The sequence below is a fragment of the Panthera pardus genome, unplaced genomic scaffold (assembly GCF_024362965.1).
Source record: "Panthera pardus isolate Hobbes unplaced genomic scaffold, ASM2436296v1 HiC_scaffold_21, whole genome shotgun sequence".
Lineage (NCBI taxonomy): Eukaryota > Metazoa > Chordata > Mammalia > Carnivora > Felidae > Panthera > Panthera pardus.
In genome coordinates, this window is record NW_026526777.1 from 1,287,264 (window position 1) to 1,305,313 (window position 18,050).

The following is an 18,050-nucleotide window of genomic DNA, read 5'->3' on the forward strand; positions in this document are numbered from 1 at the left end:
AACATAACGCGCTGTGGAAAACATGCGGCGCGGGGGACCCCCCCGCGGCCCCCGCTCCGGGCCGAGCCCCGCGAGGCCCTGGCGCAGCCCAAGCCGCGTGCAGATTTGCGAGAGCCGCCAGAGCCCGACCGGACGCACAACACCCGCTGGGCCGGGACCCGCCGCGCCCTCGGGGGTCCGGGGCTCCCCGCGGCCAGGGCGCTCAGCCTCCGCCAGGAGGGCCCGGCCGAGAACCCTCCCCCACTTCGGGAGCCGCCTCTGGAGCCGGCGGCGGCCGCCCTCCCCCAAAGCCCGCGGCCCCGCCCCGCCCCGCCCCGCTTCGCCTCGCCCCGCCCCGCCCCGCTTCGCCTCGCCTCGCCTCGCCTCGCCTGCGGCCTCCCCTCGGCCCGCGCCTCGGGCGGCGCGAGGGGCGGGCCTGGGGGGGCGGGGCCGCGCGGGGGGCGGGCGGAAGCGCGGGGGGGAGGTGCTTCCGGGACAGAGGGCGGGCAAGATGGCGGCGCCCATGGAGCTGTTCTGCTGGTCGGGGGGCTGGGGGCTGCCGTCAGTGGACCTGGACAGCCTGGCCGTGCTGGTGAGGGGTGGCGCCGTCGCCCTCTGCTGCGCCCTGGAGGACTGGGGAGGGAGCCGAACTAGCCGATCGTCCGGATTTGACCAGGGCGCCTCAGCACGGGCTCAATGGGGGAAACTGAGGCAATCAAAGACTGAGCCTGGCCGACGTAGGCTCAGTGCCCTGTGGCTTAACAGCCTAGGTTTTGCGCAGCCATAGGAAGAGGCCTGATCGGGGGTTCAGGAAATGGGTTTTAGTCCTTGCTCATCCATTTACTGGCTGTGTGACCTTGGGGCTATCCCTGGTCTCTGAGGGCTGTTTCTTCATCCGGAGGTTTACTGAGCCTCGGCGATCTGAGGGTTCTCAGGCGTGGCATTCCTGTCTTCTCAGCCTCCCTTTCCTCCCCCTCCTCCTCCTCCTCCTCCTCCTCCTCCTCCTCCACCACCACCACCACCACCTCCACCTCCTCCTCACTACACAGCATTACTGAGTTCGTTTATTGAACCAAAAGGCCTCCCGCCAGGCTCTGTGGAAAGAGCTTTGGAGTCAGTTCGTTCACTTTATTCACTCACTCTTTCATTTAATAAGCATGTTATCAGGCCTCTCCCAGATACCACACCTTGGAGTGCAAAGATGAGTAAGACTTAGTTCCTCCCCTGTAGTTGTTTACCGAAAGGCAAACGTGTTAGCAAATAAAGGTAATAAGTTGAGGTGCCAAGGTTTAAGTAGGAGCAGGCCACAGAGACTCCCTCAGAAGGGCACGATCAGTGCTTCCAGGAAAAGGGATATACTGGGTAGGAAGAACTTATGAGGATGTTTGTACATCAGGTAGATGGCAGGAGAGGGAAGGCTTTTGCTGGCAGACCTAGTATTAGAGACCGGTTCACAACCCCCCCCCCCCCCCCGAGCCCTGCGTTACCCGTTGTAAAATGGAAACCATAACGTCCACCTCTTTGTGAGGCAAGTACCAAGCACAGCACAACAAGGGTTCAATAAATATTTTTTCTTTTTTTCTTTCGTTTATTTATTTTGAGAGAGAGATCGCGCGTATGCAAGCAGGGGAGGGGCAGAGAGAGGGAGAGAGAGAATCCCAAGCAGGCTCCGCACTCACTTTCAGTGCAGAGGCCAACACAGGGCTCGAACTCACCAACCGTGAGATCGCGACCTGAGCCGAAAATCAAGAGTCGGACGCCCAACCGACTGAGCCACCCAGGAGCCCGTTTTTGCTCTTCCTGATTCCCCTGTGGGGGCCTCTCTGCCTTCTGCTTCCTTCCCTGCAGACCTATGCCAGATTTACTGGTGCCCCACTCAAGGTGTACAAGATCACCAACCCCTGGCGGAGCCCTTCAGGTACCCAGTGTCCCTGGGGGGTGAGGAAGGGGAGGAGCAGGAGACAGACAGGAATGTGGTGTAAATACACGTGGATAGGCAGCTAAGGGTCTGTGGGTGTCCTTTTCTCTCCATGTCAGGGACTCTGCCTGCCCTTCGGACCAGTCACGGCGAGGTCATCTCGGTGCCACACAAGATCATCACCCATCTTCGAAAAGAGGTAGGTGGCTTGGGTAGGAGGGCTGCCGGTGAGAGTGGTTGAGTCATGTCAACGCATCACACGTCTGTCATCTGTGCCGAGCCAGAAGCAGGAGGCCCACAACTTCAAGGAGCACACAGTCTGATGGGACAGACACACTGTGTGGATTCAGTAAGCGCTCGGCCAGGCGTTAAGCTGGGGCGCTGGGGCGGTATCCGGAGGGACAGGGCCTTCTGCCTGCTGGGCAGGGAAGGAGAGGTAAACGGGCTGATGACACCTAGAAGGGAAAGGAGGGCAGGAGAGAACGTTTGGCTCAGGTGAGGCCCTCGAAGGTGGCTCTGGAGAGGGACTTGTCAGGGCCGTTGTCCTTTTCTCAGGGCCCAGGTTGGGCTGGATATGGGGCTCAGGATGGACAAGGCGTAGAGCCAGGGTGGGGAAGTTGAGAGAGTATTACAAGAGGAATGGGGATATCTTGACTGTCCTTCCTCCTGTCCTTGGCTGTGTGACCTTGGGCAAGTTGCTTCACCTCTCAGAGCTGTAAGCCCCTTCTTTATAAAACTAGGGCTTTAGCCGGGATGCTTTCCGAGGGCTCATCTAACTTTCGTGGGAACACTTGGCAGATGTAGGAGCCTCTTGTGTTTTCCCAAAGGTGAAGGAGCTGGGAGGCATGGAGAGAGGGGATCCAGGGAGAAACCAAAGCTCCTGGTAGGGCCTGGGCCACTGCCCCATTTCCTTATGTATGAGCACAGTTTTTCCAGTCTGCAGGGTTTTTTCCTAACACAGCCACATTGAGAGAGGGCTGTTACCCCATTCTGCAGGGGAGAAACTGAGGTTCAGAGAGATTTTTTTGTTTTTTTAAGGATCAGGCTCCAGAGGTCATGTGGGGACAAACCTCACTCAGGATGTGCAGAGAGGGTTGCTGAGGTGTGGCAGGCTGAGACATGGGGCGCGGGTACAACGTGTGGTGGTGGCACCCGGGCCATGGAATGAAATGGAACAAATAGCCAAGACCTGGGCACTGAGAGAACCAGCCAGGGGGCCCTGGTTCCTGAGGCCTGGGCTGAGGCCCACACTGCATCTGAGCTCCACTGCACCAGCCCTGCGGTGCCCGGACTGGGAAGTTCCTGTTAGAAAGTTGCCGTCAGCGGGAGTGCTTCCAGCTTTCCGTGGAGACTCCAGGAGCCGCTCCTGGTTTGCGGCTGGGGCCTTCCTCTCCCCCCAGCGGGCGCCCGACCTTGATGGCCAGCAGGCTCCAAGGCCCAGGCTCTCCGCCAACAGCAACAGGCTACTGGACGGGCCCAGGCGAGGGGGCCTCGGCGGGAAAAGCTGCCTGGCGTCCCTCTGCTACACGCAGGGGCCGGTGAGGGTGGTGCCGGACAGGATGCCTCCCTCCTTGGGGAAGGGCCCCTGGAGCCTCCCGGCGTCCCCCTCACGGTCATCTCCTCCACAGAAGTACAACGCCGATTACGATCTGTCGGCCCGACAAGGGGCAGACACCTTGGCCTTCATGTCTCTGCTGGAGGAGAAGCTTCTCCCGGTGCTGGTGAGTGTGACCGAACCTCCCGACGTCCATGGCCAGGAAGGGGGGGCGGGGCGCACATGCACGCCGCGGGGAGCCCGCCCTAAGTTAGGCAGGTGCACCGGCTCAGACCTGGGGAGCCCGCCCTAAGTTAGGCAGGTGCACCGGCTCAGACCTGCTTCGTCCCTCCTGCCTGCTCCCCCATCCAGATCCATACTTTTTGGGTGGACACCAAGAACTATGTGGAGGTGACCCGGAAGTGGTATGCTGAGGCCATGCCCTTTCCCCTGAACTTCTTCCTTCCTGGCCGCATGCAGCGGCAGTTCATGGAGCGGCTGCAGCTGCTGTGCGGGGAGCACAGGCCCGAGAATGAGGAAGAGCTGGAGAAGGAGGTGCGTCTGGGGCCGGGGCCGCGGTGCGAGCGGAGCCCTGAAGAGGACGGTCGGGGACGGCGGTGGGGGGGTGCCCGGGGGCCCCGCAGCCGCGAGCCCGCCCCGTGTCCTCTCTGCAGCTGTACCAGGAGGCTCGGGAATGCCTGACCCTGCTCTCCCAGCGCCTGGGCTCTCAGAAATTCTTCTTCGGGGACGCGTGAGTCTGCCTCCGGGGAAACTAGGTGGTCTGGGGGGTGGGGGGCGAGAGGCAGGTTCAGACGTCGCTGCGGGGCCCGGGGTGGCCCGGGCGCTGTGCAGGAGGTCCTCGGGACGGCCCGGACCCGATGACAGTGGGGCTGTGTGTGAGGCGGGAGGGCCGCCAGGCGCAGGAGGGGCCGCGGGGCTCTCAATGTGCCCTTTATGCAGCCCTGGGATAGAGTCCCATTCAGGGCCCGGCCGGCCCCACCTGGGGAGCCCTCCCCGCTCCGGGTGGGTCCAGGACAGGTCCAGGACGGGGCGTCCCGCCCCCCAGGGCCCCGCCCCCGGGCTGGGCTCTCCCCTGCAGCCCTTCTCTCTCCGCTCCAGCCCCGCCTCGCTGGACGCCTTTGTCTTCGGCTACTTGGCGCCGCTGCTGCAGGCCAGGCTGCCCAGCGGGAGGCTGCAGGCCCACCTGCGGGGGCTGCACAACCTCTGCGCCTACTGCGCGCACATCCTCAGCCTCTACTTCCCCTGGGATGGAGGTGAGCGGCGGGCGGCTGCGGGCCGGGCGCTGGTGGGGGCGGGGGGGACACGGGAACCAACCCTCCCCCCCCTTCCTGCCTCGCTCCTCAGCGGAGGTGCCGCCTCCACGCCAGACGCCAGCGGGCCCCGAGGCCGAGGAGGAGCCGTACCGGCGCCGGAACCAGGTGCTGTCCGTGCTGGCGGGGCTGGCGGCCATGGCGGGCTACGCCTTGCTCAGCGGCATCGTCTCTATCCAGCGGGCGGCACCCGCCCGGGCCCCCGGCACGCGGTCCCTGAGCATGGCCGACGAGGAGGAAGACGAGTGACCCCGCCTCGCGCGCTCCCGGGACGGACTTTTCTACTCTCACACATTCCAGAGGCTCCTCTGCTTCTCCGTTGTTGGTGCGGCTGGAAAACGGGCGCCACTCCCATAATAAAGCTGTCCACGCGGGCTGCAGTCGCACATTCTCTTTCTTAAGGGACCGTCATCTTTCCAGGAGCTGCTGGCTGGTGGGGGGGCGGCCGTCGGGTGCCTGAGCCCCCCCACTCCCGCCCCCCACCGGTGCCTGGCTTCTCGGCTGCCTGTGCCCTGACGCCGTGACTGCTTCTGCACGGCCCGCGAAAGACACAGTTCCCCCCTCCCCCACACCCCCGTTTGGGGCCCAGCTTCTCTGATCTCCCTTTCCTCGGCCTCCCCCGCCCCCAGCTTGTGTCCATACGGACAGTGAGCTCACCCTGGGCCCGGGCCCAGTTTCCACGGGAGCCAGCACATAGCACACACTCACAGGCGGGGGGCGGGGCCGCCGGGGCTTCCCTGCGCTCCCTTTAGGGGCCTCCAGGCCCTGGCACCCACCAGGGGGAGAGTGAGTCACGCAAACCACGGCCCCTGGGCTTACGTCACCTAAGCTCGCCCTGGCCCTCGTATACCCTCTGTAGCCACAGACAGCGTGTGAGCCGACTCTGTCCCTTTAATGCCCCTGCCGAGCCCAGGCGCTGCTTGGGTATCTGCCCCATCACTGGCGACGCCACAGGTATGTGTGAATGGAGTAGCCGGGGGACAGCGTCTCCATGAAGCCCACGGCAGGGTCCTCGATGGTGAGGGGCACGTCCTTCGGGGAGCTGGGGAAGCAAGGGAGAAGCTGAGCGCTGGGTCCTGCCGAGCCCACCGCCCGGGCTTCAGCCCGCTCCTGGGCCCTGCCGCTCTCACCGGTTTAGCACGACCAGGACCGCAGAGCCGTCGGGGCGCGTCAGCGCCACCGTGTCCAAGCCGTTCTTCTCGCTGGCCAGCAGCCCCACTCTCTGCGAGCCCTCCGGAATGAACTTGCTGGGGGGGTAGGGGGAGAACGGGCGTGGTCCGGGACCCCAGCCTCGCCTCCCCGGGCCGGGGCCCGCTCCCCCAAGGGCAGCACCCTTGCCGAAGCTCTGCCCCACCTGCAGACCGCAGCTCTATCCTGCCGGGCAGGCCCTGCCCTCACGTCCGGTCCCCAGCGTCCGGCATGCCGGGCTCGCCCACCACCGCCTAGTCACTTCCTGCCTGGATGGTGCAAGAGGCACAGGGGCGCCTCTCCCAAGCTCCCACCCTGAACATCTTCCTGTTCCCTCACGGTGTGTGTGTGTGTGGGTGGGGGGGAGGGGGGCGCCAGGAGTCCCCGGCCGCGCAGGAGACCGGCCTGGCAAGGAGGCGGGGCGCCCGCCCTCCACTCACCTGAAGTGGCCAAGGTGATAGAACATGGGCTGTTTGTAAAACGTGTCTTTGGTGATGTCTACGATGATGGGGCTGTCGACAAAGTTGCGCACCCAGTTGGGTCCCCCTTCGGGGTTCAGAGCGAGGTTCCAGTCTGTCCAGCCGACCACATGGTAGAGAAGGTTCTGCGGGAGGAGCAGGGCAGAGACAGCCCCCACGTGGGGTCCTCAGACGACGTAGTTAAGGGTCGAGGAAGACAGGCTGGCGGCGCCCCGGCCCCGTGGGGGGCGCTCCGCACCTCTAACACCTAAGGAGGGCGGGGCGGCGAGGACGAGGCAAGGAAGCAGAGGCACGTGGAGGCATACGCGACGGCCAGAGAGGCCAGCACTCGAGGAAAGCGGTGGTGGGATGTGCGAGCCCATGAAGGGGAGGCACGGATGACGATGCCCCGAAGAGCGAGTCAGCCCGGTGAGCTGGAGAACAGGCCCTCCTGCGGTGAGATGAGGGCGGTCTGCGCCTGCCTGGCGGGAGGGGCCTGGGGGCTCACCGTGATGATGCTGTGGCTGTACTGCATCCCTCGGTCCCAGGAGCCCAGTCGCACACTCTGCTCCCAGAACTTGGAGCCCACGCAGGCCTCTGAGGCAAAGAGCATGGTGTCGGGGAACAGGCGGTGTGTCTCCCCCAGGGTGGCCTTTGCAGGAGCCAGAAAGTCCAGGTACCAATGTACAGCAATGCCATGAACGTACTTAGCCGCCTCTGGGTCCGCCAGCACCTGTATGGGGAAGGGGCTGCTCAAACCGGGCCCTGCATGGAGGGTTCCGGAAGCAGCCCTGGGGACCTGAGAAATGGGCAGTGGGCTGCAGGCAACTAGAGGGGTTAAAGTGACAAACCACGGGGACCTCTGGGGCCCTGGAGACGCAGAGGACGTCATGACCCCTGAGCACCCCCCGGGGGGCCGCCTGGGCGCCCGGCTCCAGCCCAGGGAGTTCTAGGAATCAAGGGCTGAGGCAGGGAAGACGCTGTGGGAGCCGGTCACCCGGGGGCTGGATCTGGGGGTCGCCGGGCTACCCCGGAGGCCCTGGGCCTTACCACCTGGGCCCAGCGAGGCAGCAGCAAGCGCTGGTCGTCCAATATGAGCAGGCGGACGTCGCGGTGCGTACTGTTGGCGAGGGCGGGACCCAGGTCCCGGGCGACGAAGTCTCGCTGGTGTTCGGGGGTGAAGCCCAGGCACTGGAAGGGGTACCCGCTGAGCAGCCCTGCAGAAGGCTCGTTCTCTGCCGTCACCGCCCAGAACCGTAACCTGTGCTCCGCGTAAGCGTCCAGGAACCTGACAGGGAAGAGGGTGTGAGTGGCCCTGGACAAGAGAGGGGGACCAGGACCCTGGGGAATAGGAGGCCCGGTGAGGCGGGGAAAACTGACAGGCAGAGCGTGAAAGGACCAGCAGGTAGAAAGGCCGTCTGAGGAGTCGGACCTGGGGGTGACCCAGGTCCACGGCAAGGGAGGGGGCGCGGAGACGAGGGCTCGCGGCCTTACTTAACGAAGTATCTGGCCCAGGTCTGGTGGTAGAGGTCTCCCGGCTGCCCCTTGAGTGACCCCTTCCCGTTCACTGCCCCGTTGGTCTTCAGCCAAGTGGGTGACGTCCAGGGACTGGCGAAGAGTGACACAGGGCGTGGGGCCAGCTCCAGCGCCTGGTGAATCAGGGGTATCTAGAGACCGTGGAGGTGAGGAGAGAGACACCCAGAGCTGGAACATGGGCAGACCGGCCCGACCAGCGGGTCAGGCCGAGCCATCGGCCCCTGCCCTGTCCCGCCAGCCCCCACCCCCCACCCCCGGGACAGAACCGAGCGCAGGGGGCGGGCTCTGTGTCCCCCTGCAGGCTCCTCTAGCCTGAGGCTTCTCACCCAGCAGGCATCCACTCCACCGGGGCCGAGTGCCCACCTTGAGCTTGACATCTTCCTCGGGGAGGATGAAGTCACGCAACTGGAAGTCGTCAGGGCTGTCATCGTAGGTGTAGGTGCGGATGGAGAAGTCACAGCTGGCCATGGGTACCCGGATGATGTTGTACTCGATTCCTGCAGAAGAGGGAGGCCGAGACACGAGCGTCTGAGTCAGCAGGAGAATGTGGGACCTGCCTACCACCTGCCGGTCCGAGACTGTGTCTGTGGCGGGCCAAAGGGAGCCTGGGGTCCCGGCTGGGGTCTGTGGAGCCAGGCCCCTGGGTGGAACACAGGTCCTCTGAGCTAACACCCAGGGAAAGGTAGGAAGGACCCAAACGTCAGGGAGGGGTGGAAGTCAGGGTCACGGGAAGGCCAGAGTGTCAGTCGCACTGTGTCATCCTGTCCCCCTCGTCCTCACCTTCTTCAGAGAAATAGGATTTGAGTAGCAAATTCCGGGCAGGGGGTGACAGGGCAAGGATGTTGAGGGCAGCGGCGTCCGTCATGGCCCCTCCAAATCCCTTCACTTTCTGGAACTTCTGATCTGGCTGCAGGGTCAGCAGCAGGCCTGCGGATACACAGGAAACGGCGGGGGGGGGGGGGGGCGGTGTGAGCGCACAGGGAGGAGGGGGCGGTGAGCTGCTGGCATGACTTAGCTCCGGGAGCGTCCCAGCCTGCCCTGGGGATGAGGCACACAGCGGTCACCTGTGCCCGTGCGGTTGGCCCGGATGGGCCCCAGACTCAGCTCCATCCGGCGCCCGCTGCGCGTGCTCTCGTATCGGCTGAAGGTGCCGGGGGCGGGCAGGGTCAGGGGGTCGAGAGAGTCACAGTACGTGGCATTGCAGACACAGACCACCGAGCTGTAGCCAAAGCTTTTAGGGCTGCAGGGGCGGGCACCTGGGAGGGAGGAGCAGAAGCAGAGGCCGGGGCTGAGGGAGGACAGGGAGAAGGGACGCACCTGGCCGGACGAAACGGACACTCATTTCAAAACTCCTCTCGCTGTTCTGCCCCCGCGAGGTTGGTCTCAGTCACTCAGAAGGTTTGCCGATCGCCCCTGACACGGCAGCGTGCCAGAAGGCGCCCACAGGACCGTCGGACAGGGGGAGCCTCCTCAGGACCGACGCCCCTCGCGACTCACTCACCTGAGGCCCACGGCACCGCCTGAAGGAAAAGCAGGCCCACGAGCCTGGCAGCCAAGACGCCTCCCCGGCCTGGGGGCTCGGGGCGCTCCTGAGGACAGAATGAGGACCGGCTGGAAGGCCGCTCTCCACCCCTCAGCTACTCTCCCGTGGGCGGGGGGGCCCACAGCCTGGCTCCCACCTGCCTCTGATGGCGATGGCACAGGACCCAGAGACACCCGGGTGCTGCCCTCCCACCGTGCCCTCTGCCCACCCCGACCAGGACCCTTCTCCACCCCTCTTCCCTCCCGCTTCTCCCTGGACCCCACCCCCCCTCCATCTGGCCCTCCGTCAAAGAGCCACGATGGCCTGGATTTGAGGAGACTATCATCCATTGAATTCCAGCCTCCGGATGGCCAGGATTCCAGAAGCAGAGCGACGGGACCCGGCTGGGAGCTGTGGCTCACTCACCTCTCGGGGAGGAGTCGAGGGCTCCATCACCAGGTGACGGCACTGCAGGGTTCCCGAGCCTCGGGAGGACAGAGGGTCCCCTAAATACAAACAGGGATGCAGGTCCTGGCAGTAGCTGGACACCCGATCAACCCTGCGGGTTTAGTTCCGGCATAAGGGGGGGGGGGGGGGGGGAAGAGTAGGTGGGTCACGTGACGACTCTGGGAGTGTCACATGATACAGGAAGTGAGGCAATTGCAACCATACTTGTAAAGGGCGACTGGCCTCCTCCAGGCGGTTGGCGATTATTCATCCTAGGACGTCCTGGGAGGCACGTGTGGGTGACAGCCTCAGGAAGAACGTGGAGCAAGGATCCGCGCGGAAGGTTGGGTAGAGGCTCCCGAATCCCTGAGGATGGACGACACAGCAGGCCCACCGCTTTCCCAAGAAAAGAGGCTTGTGAGTAACAGCCAATAAAGGTGGGGCGCCAGGCTGGCTGGGTCGGTAGAGCAGGCGAGTCCTGATCTCCAGGTTGTGAGTTCAAGCCCCACACTGGGCACAGAGCTTCCTTAAAAAAATGAATACAAATAAAAATAAAGTAATACTAATAAAGGTGATGCTAATGAAAGAGATTCACCTCCAGAATCCTGGAAGTGGTTAAGGCATAATTTGCCCTATAGGCCTTGTGAGGGGAGTCACACACTTAACATGGGTGGTTACAGGGGCGCCTGGGTGGCTCGGTCGGTCGAGCGTCCGACTTCAGCTCAGGTCATGATCTCACGGTTCCTGAGTTCGAGCCCCGCGTCGGGCCCTGTGCGGACAGCTCGGAGCCTGGAGCCTGCTTCGGCTTCTATGTGTCCCTCCCTCACTACCCCTCCCCTGCTGGTGCTCTGTGTCTCTCTTTCTCAAAAATAAATAAACATTTAAAGTTTTCTAAAAAAAAAAATCACATGTAATTACAGACGAAGAGAAGGTAACAAGCGTTCGTGGGGTGGCCGTGCATGGTGGGAGTGACCCAGGAAGGTTTCTCGGAGGAGAAGGGGTGGAAATGCAGGGAGGACAGGTCCTGGCCGAGGGCGGGAGTCACCAACACCAAGCCCCTCATCAGACGAGGACTGTCACAACTGGTTTTCCTTGGTTGTGCAAAGCGGTTCCAAAACCGGTCAGTATACGCAGCTGTGTCCTCAGTGGATGTGAGAAGGGGTTGGGCCGCAGTGGTGCCTCCTGGGCACCTCTGATTTAGCGGGAGCGACACGCACGGCTCCGAACCGTGGCTCTGGAGGCTGATCTCCTCACCTGTGAGACGGAGCCCTGACTGGGACCAGTAAGCCGAGTGCGGCGCCTGGAGCCCAGGAGGGGCTGGAGAGCCGCTGGTTTCCTGTGTGCCTGTGGTCTGTTGAATCATTCCAGTGACGGGACGCCGGGGAGCTCGGTTGGAGAAGCACCCGACTTGGACTCAGGTCATGATCTCGTGGGTCGAGAGTTCGAGCCCCGCGTTGGGCTCTGCGCTGACAGTGGGAGCCTGCCTGGGATTCTCTCTCTCTCTCTCTCTCTGCTCCTTTCCCAGCTTGCTCTCTCACTCTCTGTCAGAATAAATTAAAAAAAAAAAAAATTAAAGAAATGATTTCAGTGAAGACTTTCCAGACACACTCCGGGCAAAATTGATCATTGCCTCTAGGTTCCTACGGCCCTGAAGCCTAGTCTCAGTGAGACAAGCTGGGTTTGAATCCTGGCTCCCGCACTTTCCAGCTGGGTGACCTTCAAGGAACTCCTGCATCACGCTAAGCCACACGCGCTGCGCTGCCGAGGTGCCGGTCCCTTAGATGTCCCCAAATGTGCCAAGCCCGACCGCGGACTTCGTTGGGGGGGGGGGGGGGGGGGGCGTCCCGATCTCCGCTGACAGTAAGTGGCTAAGGAGGGGCGCAAATTAGCTGCAGCAGAGGGCTTCCTGACCCGACCCGGCGGGAGTCTGGTTAGGGGGCAGACCCGCCCCCCCAAAGAGCTGTGGGTCTTTCCACGCAGAGAACCGGGTCGTAGCCCTTCCGCGTCCTGCTTCCCAGGCCGCAGGAGACCCAGCCTCTCCACTTCCAGGGCGGGAATCGCGTTGGACTGGGCCCAGAGCAGGGTGTCGGCAGGGTCGCTGAGGGGGGCTTTCTGGGGTCTCTGTGGAAGCAGCCCCGGGAGGGGCCGGGACAGCGTCTGGGAGTCCTCGCGCCCCGTGCGCGCGGCCTGTGTGCCATCCCGCGCCAGGCGGCGGTGACCGGACCCCCGGGTGACGACGTGTGGCCACACACGTGTGTGCACCAACCACAGCAGCAGGTTAGGCGTGTGTGTGGAGGGAGCTCGCCGACCGTGAAGACGCGCCTTCCTCCCACGGTGCAGCTGGCCGGGCCCCGGGCGGGCGGCTGCCAGACGGTCAGTGGGAGCCGAATCACCGGCCCCGCGCCGGTCTCCTGTTTTTCCAGGAGGTGCGGTCAGGCCTCGCTCTCCGGAGGAGGGCGGGGACACCCCGCACCTCACCGCTGCCCTTTGCTCAGCCCGACGGTGTGTGAAGCACATACCCCTGGCCCTGGCCGGCTCGCAGGCTGCAGCGCCCTTGTCCCTGCCCTGGTCCCCTCGGCAGGCACACGGTTGGTGAGCGTCTCGTGTCCCCCTCTGACCCTTCCGTTTGTAAAGAGTTTCCAGCACAGACATCATCTCATCTTTCAGATTTCTCTCACAATGTGATTTGCCCTTGAGGCTTTTATATGTTTTTTTTTAAGTTTATTTCTTTATTTTGAGAGAGAGAGGTGGGGGGAGGGGCAGAGAGAGGGAGAGAGGATCCTAAGCAGGCTCCCCACTGTCCGCGCAGAGCCCAGCTCAGGGCTCGAACTCATGAACGGTGAGATCATGACCTGAGCTGAAACCAAGAGTTGGATGCTCAGTGGACTGAGCCACCAGGCCCCCCTCTTTTTCTCCTCCTCCTCCTCCTCCTCCTCCTTCTTCTTCTTCTCCTTCTCTTCCTCCTCCCCCTCCTCCCCCTCCTCCTCCTCTCCCTCCTCCCCCTCCTCCTCCTCCTTCTTCTCCTCCTCCTCCTCCTCCTTCTTCTTCTTCTTCTCTTCCTCCTCCCCCTCCTCCTCCTCCCCCTCCTCCTCCTCCTCCCCCTCCTCCTCCTCTCCCTCCTCCCCCTCCTCACCCTCCTCCTCCTCCTCCTCCTTCTTCTTCTTCATGCAACAAGAAACATTTATTTCACAGAGCTTCTGTGGGTCAGGAATTCAGGAGTACCTTAGCTGGCTGCTTCAGATTTGAGGTTTCTCATGAGACTGTAGCCTAGATGTTGGCCGGGGCTGTGGCCCTCTGCAGGCTCGGAGACGACCTGACGGTGAGCCGCTAACTAACACGAACCGGGCGGACCGAAGGCTGGCTGTTGGCAGGAGGCCTCGGGTCCTCACCGTGTGGACTTATCCACGGGGCTGTTTGCGCGTCCCCACAACATGGCAGCGTGAGAGGTCTCAGGGAGACGGCCAGGCGGGAGCCCCGGGAGCCACACATCGTCATTTCTGCAACACCCTATTGGTCACACAGGCCTCCCCTGTGTGATACGGGGGGCGGTGCTGAAGGACTGACAAAGGTATGAACACCAGGTGGGGCCATCTAGGAGGCTCCCTAGCAGAGTCCACCCTCTGGTCCCCACTAGTCATGTCCCTCCCACACGTAAATATTTTACCTCCCCCCAAGCTCCCCCACAATCTCATCTTATTATAGCCAAAGTCTAGAATCTCGTTAGGCAATGGTTTCTTATATATGGTTCCAAAACACAAACGACAGAAGAAAAAAAGAGAAATCGGACTCGTCAAAACAAAAAGTGTTTGTGCAGGGCACCTGGGCGGCTCAGTCGGTTGGGCGTCCGACTTCGGCTCAAGACATGATCCTGCAGTTCGTAAGTTCGAGCCCCACGTCGGGCTCTGTGCTGACAGCTCGGAGCCTCGAACCTGCTTCGGATTCTGTGTCTGCCTCTCTCTCTGCCCCTCCCCCACCCACACTCTGTCTCTCTTGCTCTTTCTCTCTCAAAAATAAACATTAAAGAAAATTTTTAAAGCCTCTCAAGTATATAGTTTAATGGTTTTTAGTAAATTTACTGAGTCGTGCAACAGTTAATCTCCATTCTCACCCCAGTCCCAGGCAACCACTGATCTATTTTCTGTCTCTAAAGATAGCCTATTCTAGAATTTCATATACATGGAATCATGTGATATGTGGTCTTTTCTGTCTGACTTCTTTCGCTTAGCATCATGTTTTGAGGATCATTCATGTCATGGCCTGTTTCACTGTTTGTTCCTTTTTGTCGCCGAATAGTATTGCGTTGTATGGACATACTTTCGTTTCTCTCTCTCTCCTTTTAAACGTTTTTAAGTTGATTTATTTTGAGAGAGAGACAGACGCGTGGGGGAGTGGCAGAGAGAGAGGGGAGAGAATTCCAAGCAGGCACCACTCTTCCAGCGCGGAGCCTGATGTGGGGCTTGAACTCACGAACCATGAGATCACCACCCGAGCCGAAACCGAGAGCCGGATACTTAACTGAGCCCCCCAGGCGCCCCTGATACTTGGGTTTCTCTTGAGGAGTTTTCCAAAGCGGCTGCACCATTTACATTCCCCTCGATGACACATGAGTGTTCCAGTGCCTCCACATCCCTGACAACGGTTGTCACTGTCTTTTTGATTGTAGCCAGTAGCCATCCTAGCACAGGCGCAGTGGTGGCCCACAATGGTTTTGGTTTGCATTCCCTTAATAACCAATACTGTCGAGCATCTTTTCATGTGCCTGTTGCCCTTTGTACGTTATCCTCGGGAAAATGTCTGTTCAAATCCTTCGCGCATGTTTAAATTGGGTTGTCTGTTTATGATTGAGCTGTAGGAGCTCTTTATATATCTTGGATCCTTGGCCCTTGTCAGATATATGACTTGCAAATATTTTCTCCCATTCTGTGGGTCATCTTGTCACCTTTTTGTAAAAAATGTTTTAACATTTATTTATTTTTGAGAGACAGAGAGAGAGCGGGAGCAGGGGAGGGGCAGAGAGAGGGAGACACAGCATCCCAAACAGGCTCCAGGCTCTGAGCCATCAGCACAGAGCCCGATGTGGGGCTTGAACTCACGAACCATAAGATCATGACCTGAGCCAAAGTCGGACGCTCAACCAACTGAGCCACCCAGGCGCCCCATCTTGTCACCTTCCTGATGGCGTCTTTTGAAACACAAACACTTGATTTTTTTTTTAATTTACATCCAAGTTAGCATATAGTACAATGATGATTTCAGGAGTAGATTCCAGTGACGGATCCACTTTTTTATATTTTTTAATGTTTATTTATTTTGGAAGGAGAGAGAGAGAGCATGAGCAGGGGAGGGGCAGAGAGAGAGGGAGACACAGAATCGGAAACAGGCTTCAGGCTCTGAGCTGTCAGCACAGAGCCTGATTACAGGGCTTGAACCCATGAACTGCGAGATCATGACCTGAGCCAAAGTCAGATGCCCAACCGACTGAGCCACCCAGGTTCCTCTGGAGAGACTTTTTAAAAAAAAACCTTTATGTTTTAATTTATTTTTGAAGGAGAGAGAGAGAGACAGAGCATGAGTGGGGGAGGAACAGAGAGAGAGAGGGAGACACAGAATTCAAGGCAGGCTCCAGGCTCTAAGCTGTTAGCACAGAGCCCGATGCGGGGCTCAAACTCATGAACTGTGAGATCATGACCTGAGCTGAAGTTGAACGCTTAACCGATTGAGCCAACCAGGTGCCCCTGGAGAGACTTTTTTAAATGTTTATTTAATTTGAGAGAGAGAGAGAGAGAGAGAGAGAGAGAGAGAGAGAGAGAGAGAGAATGAGCAGGGGAGGGGCAGAGAGAGAGAGAGAGAGAGAGAGAGCGCCCCATGCAGGTTCCACAGTGTCAGTGCAGAGTCCAGAGCTCAGCGCAGGGCTCGGTCTCACAAACCAAGAGACCATGACCTGAGCACAGATGGTCTGACGCTTAACCGACCGAGTGGCCCAGGCCCCCCGCAGGTCACACCTGGACTGAACCAGTAAACAGTGCGTCGCATGTGCAGCTGGCTGGTGGCCTTGCAAGCACCTGCAGGAGCACAGGGCACAGCAGAAGGCTGTTCGACCACGTCTCCCGGTCACCGAGCTGCACGCGCTCCCGGTCACCGAGAAGGCAGCTGCAGCCGCGTCAGGACGATGTACTGTCTCCACGCTTCCCTCTCCGCCACGATCTTCTCCTAAATTGTTGGGCTCTATCCAAAACACCCCCAAACAACAACAACAACAAAACTTCGCGTAAAACTTCTCTGCATTATTATATAATAAAGGCTTGCTTAAATGGAAAGGCTTAAAGTTTTTTTTTAATTTTGTCTTTAATTTTGAGAGAGAGAGAGACAGACAGAGTGCAAGCGGGGGAGGGGCAGAGAGACAGGGAGACCCAGAATCTGAAGCAGACACGGAATCGGCACAGAGCACAGGGGAGTTCGAACCCATGAACCGTGAGATCGTGGCCTGAGCGGAAGTGGGACGCTTAACCGACGGAGAACCGCACCCCCCCCCCCCCACGCGCCCCTGCAAGGCTGAAATCTGATTTTTGCTCTGCACGTGTTGTGGAGCAGAACATTCCAACGTCCCGCGGAATGACCGGCAGTTGTTCCCGCCGCGGGGCGGCCCTGTGCCATCTGGCTCGTCTGCCCTTCCTGCCCTCGCACCGCCGACACCTCTGACGGCCTCCCGACCGGGACCGCGCAAAAGACACAGATTTTGCGAACGCCCCCTAGGGGGCGACTGAGGACCGCGGCCCCGGGGGAGTCCCCGCCCGCACGCCGGCCTGCTGGCAGCGGCCACGAGGGGCGCACGAGGTGGCCGCGGACGCATCCCTCTGTCCCCTTTGCACAGCACTTTTAAAAGACTTAGCTGAGCACCAGAGAAGGTGACTGGGAGCTAAATATAAGCGACAAGCAGAAGGACAAAAATAGTCTGGCTGAGCCAGCACCGCAGCGCTGACCCCACCGCGCAGGCCGAGGGGGACTAACTGAACGCGGGGGTCAGACTTCGAGGAAGGCCCAACAGGGAGATGCGGTCAAGGCTGCAGGGAGGAGGGATTCAAACAGCGAACACCAGCGAACCCGCCCGCACATTCCCTACTGTTCCGAGCCTCTCGTGCAAGGTTGTGATGAGGCTCACGGAAGGTAAGAATGTCTGTGGACTGGAAAGTTCCATGGAAACCTCAGGGCGGAATCAGTACTTTATTGCTGCTCAGCCTGTCTTCCCTCCAGGGACAGTCCGAGGCGTCTTGTGTCCGAAACCCTTAAGTCTCCCTCCGCTGCCCCCGGGTGCCCCTGTCCCTTAAAGAGCGCCAAGATGGAAGGGCATTTGAGCCGGGCCCCCGGGGAGCCTGCTCAGGACCGGAAGCCTCACTCAGTCACTCACCAGATCTGAGACACTGGGGAGCGACCTGACTTCTGAGAGGCCGAATTTGCTCATCTCCTGTTGCCTTGGCGGCTGTGACGAGGCTTTCACGGGGCAATGCACGCGATGGGGTTATTTGTGGCCAGGCTTCCTGAACGAGTTGCTACACGCCTCTCACACTTCCTGCGTTCCGCGGGCCTGCCCTGGACCCTCTCTCTGCTCCAGACCTGCTCCTGCCAAGGTCACTAATGGTCTGTCTGTTGCTAAGTCCCATGGGTAGCGTTCGGCCCTTCTTTGACTTGACTCTTCACCTCGGTCGACACAGGACTTCCCCCCTTCCGGAAGCCTGCTCCTGTTTTCACAACTCCAGCCTCTACTCCACGTTCGGATGTCCCCCCGCTCCTTTGGCTGCTCCTTCTCTTTTGTAGGCAGCACCCCCTCTTTCTGTCCAGGTGTCCCTTTCGGGGGTCTGGTCTAGGCCTTACTCTCCTCATATGTCATGCTGTCTCCAAAGAGACAACCCCGTGGCTTTGATTCCTTTCTAGTTGCTTTTGGTTCCGAAATCTCCACCTCCGATCCCAGTCTTTCTCCTGGGATTGACTCTGTGACGGGACTCTGCCCTCCAGACCTCCCCTCTGGGTGTCTCACAGACGCCATCAGCAGGACCATCACGAGGTCACTGTGCCCTGCGGCCAACTCTGCTCTTCCTCCTGTGCTTTCTTTCCCCAGGAATGGAACCCCTTCCTCCCAGAA

At 60.6% G+C, this 18,050-nt stretch overlaps 2 protein-coding genes across 4 annotated transcripts; one reads left to right on the top strand and one right to left on the bottom strand.

Moving 5' to 3' along the window:
• The first annotated feature begins 443 nt into the window (after positions 1-443).
• On the top strand, positions 444-5,142 carry MTX1 (metaxin 1). The gene is made up of 8 exons (XM_019431346.2): positions 444-571; positions 1,828-1,897; positions 2,017-2,096; positions 3,526-3,618; positions 3,804-3,986; positions 4,106-4,182; positions 4,551-4,705; positions 4,797-5,142. The coding sequence occupies exons 1-8, from the start codon at positions 491-493 to the stop codon at positions 5,009-5,011; spliced, it is 954 nt and encodes a 317-aa protein (XP_019286891.2). The 5' UTR covers positions 444-490; the 3' UTR covers positions 5,012-5,142.
• A 493-nt stretch (positions 5,143-5,635) lies between these two features.
• On the bottom strand, positions 5,636-10,058 carry GBA1 (glucosylceramidase beta 1). 3 transcript variants are annotated; one of them, XM_019431336.2, is made up of 11 exons: positions 9,893-10,058; positions 9,446-9,533; positions 9,009-9,200; positions 8,725-8,871; positions 8,308-8,441; positions 7,903-8,075; positions 7,459-7,696; positions 6,917-7,141; positions 6,391-6,554; positions 5,893-6,009; positions 5,636-5,804 (listed from the first exon to the last, which is right to left on the bottom strand). In XM_019431336.2, the coding sequence occupies exons 1-11, from the start codon at positions 9,917-9,919 to the stop codon at positions 5,699-5,701; spliced, it is 1,611 nt and encodes a 536-aa protein (XP_019286881.1). In that variant the 5' UTR covers positions 9,920-10,058; the 3' UTR covers positions 5,636-5,698. The 3 variants fall into 3 exon arrangements, with proteins under 3 accessions (XP_019286881.1, XP_019286882.1, XP_019286883.1); XM_019431337.2 differs by lacking the exon at positions 9,446-9,533 and having other exon boundaries at positions 9,893-10,013; XM_019431338.2 differs by lacking the exons at positions 9,009-9,200; positions 9,446-9,533; positions 9,893-10,058 and adding an exon at positions 9,262-9,407.
• Between the last annotated feature and the right edge of the window lie 7,992 nt (positions 10,059-18,050).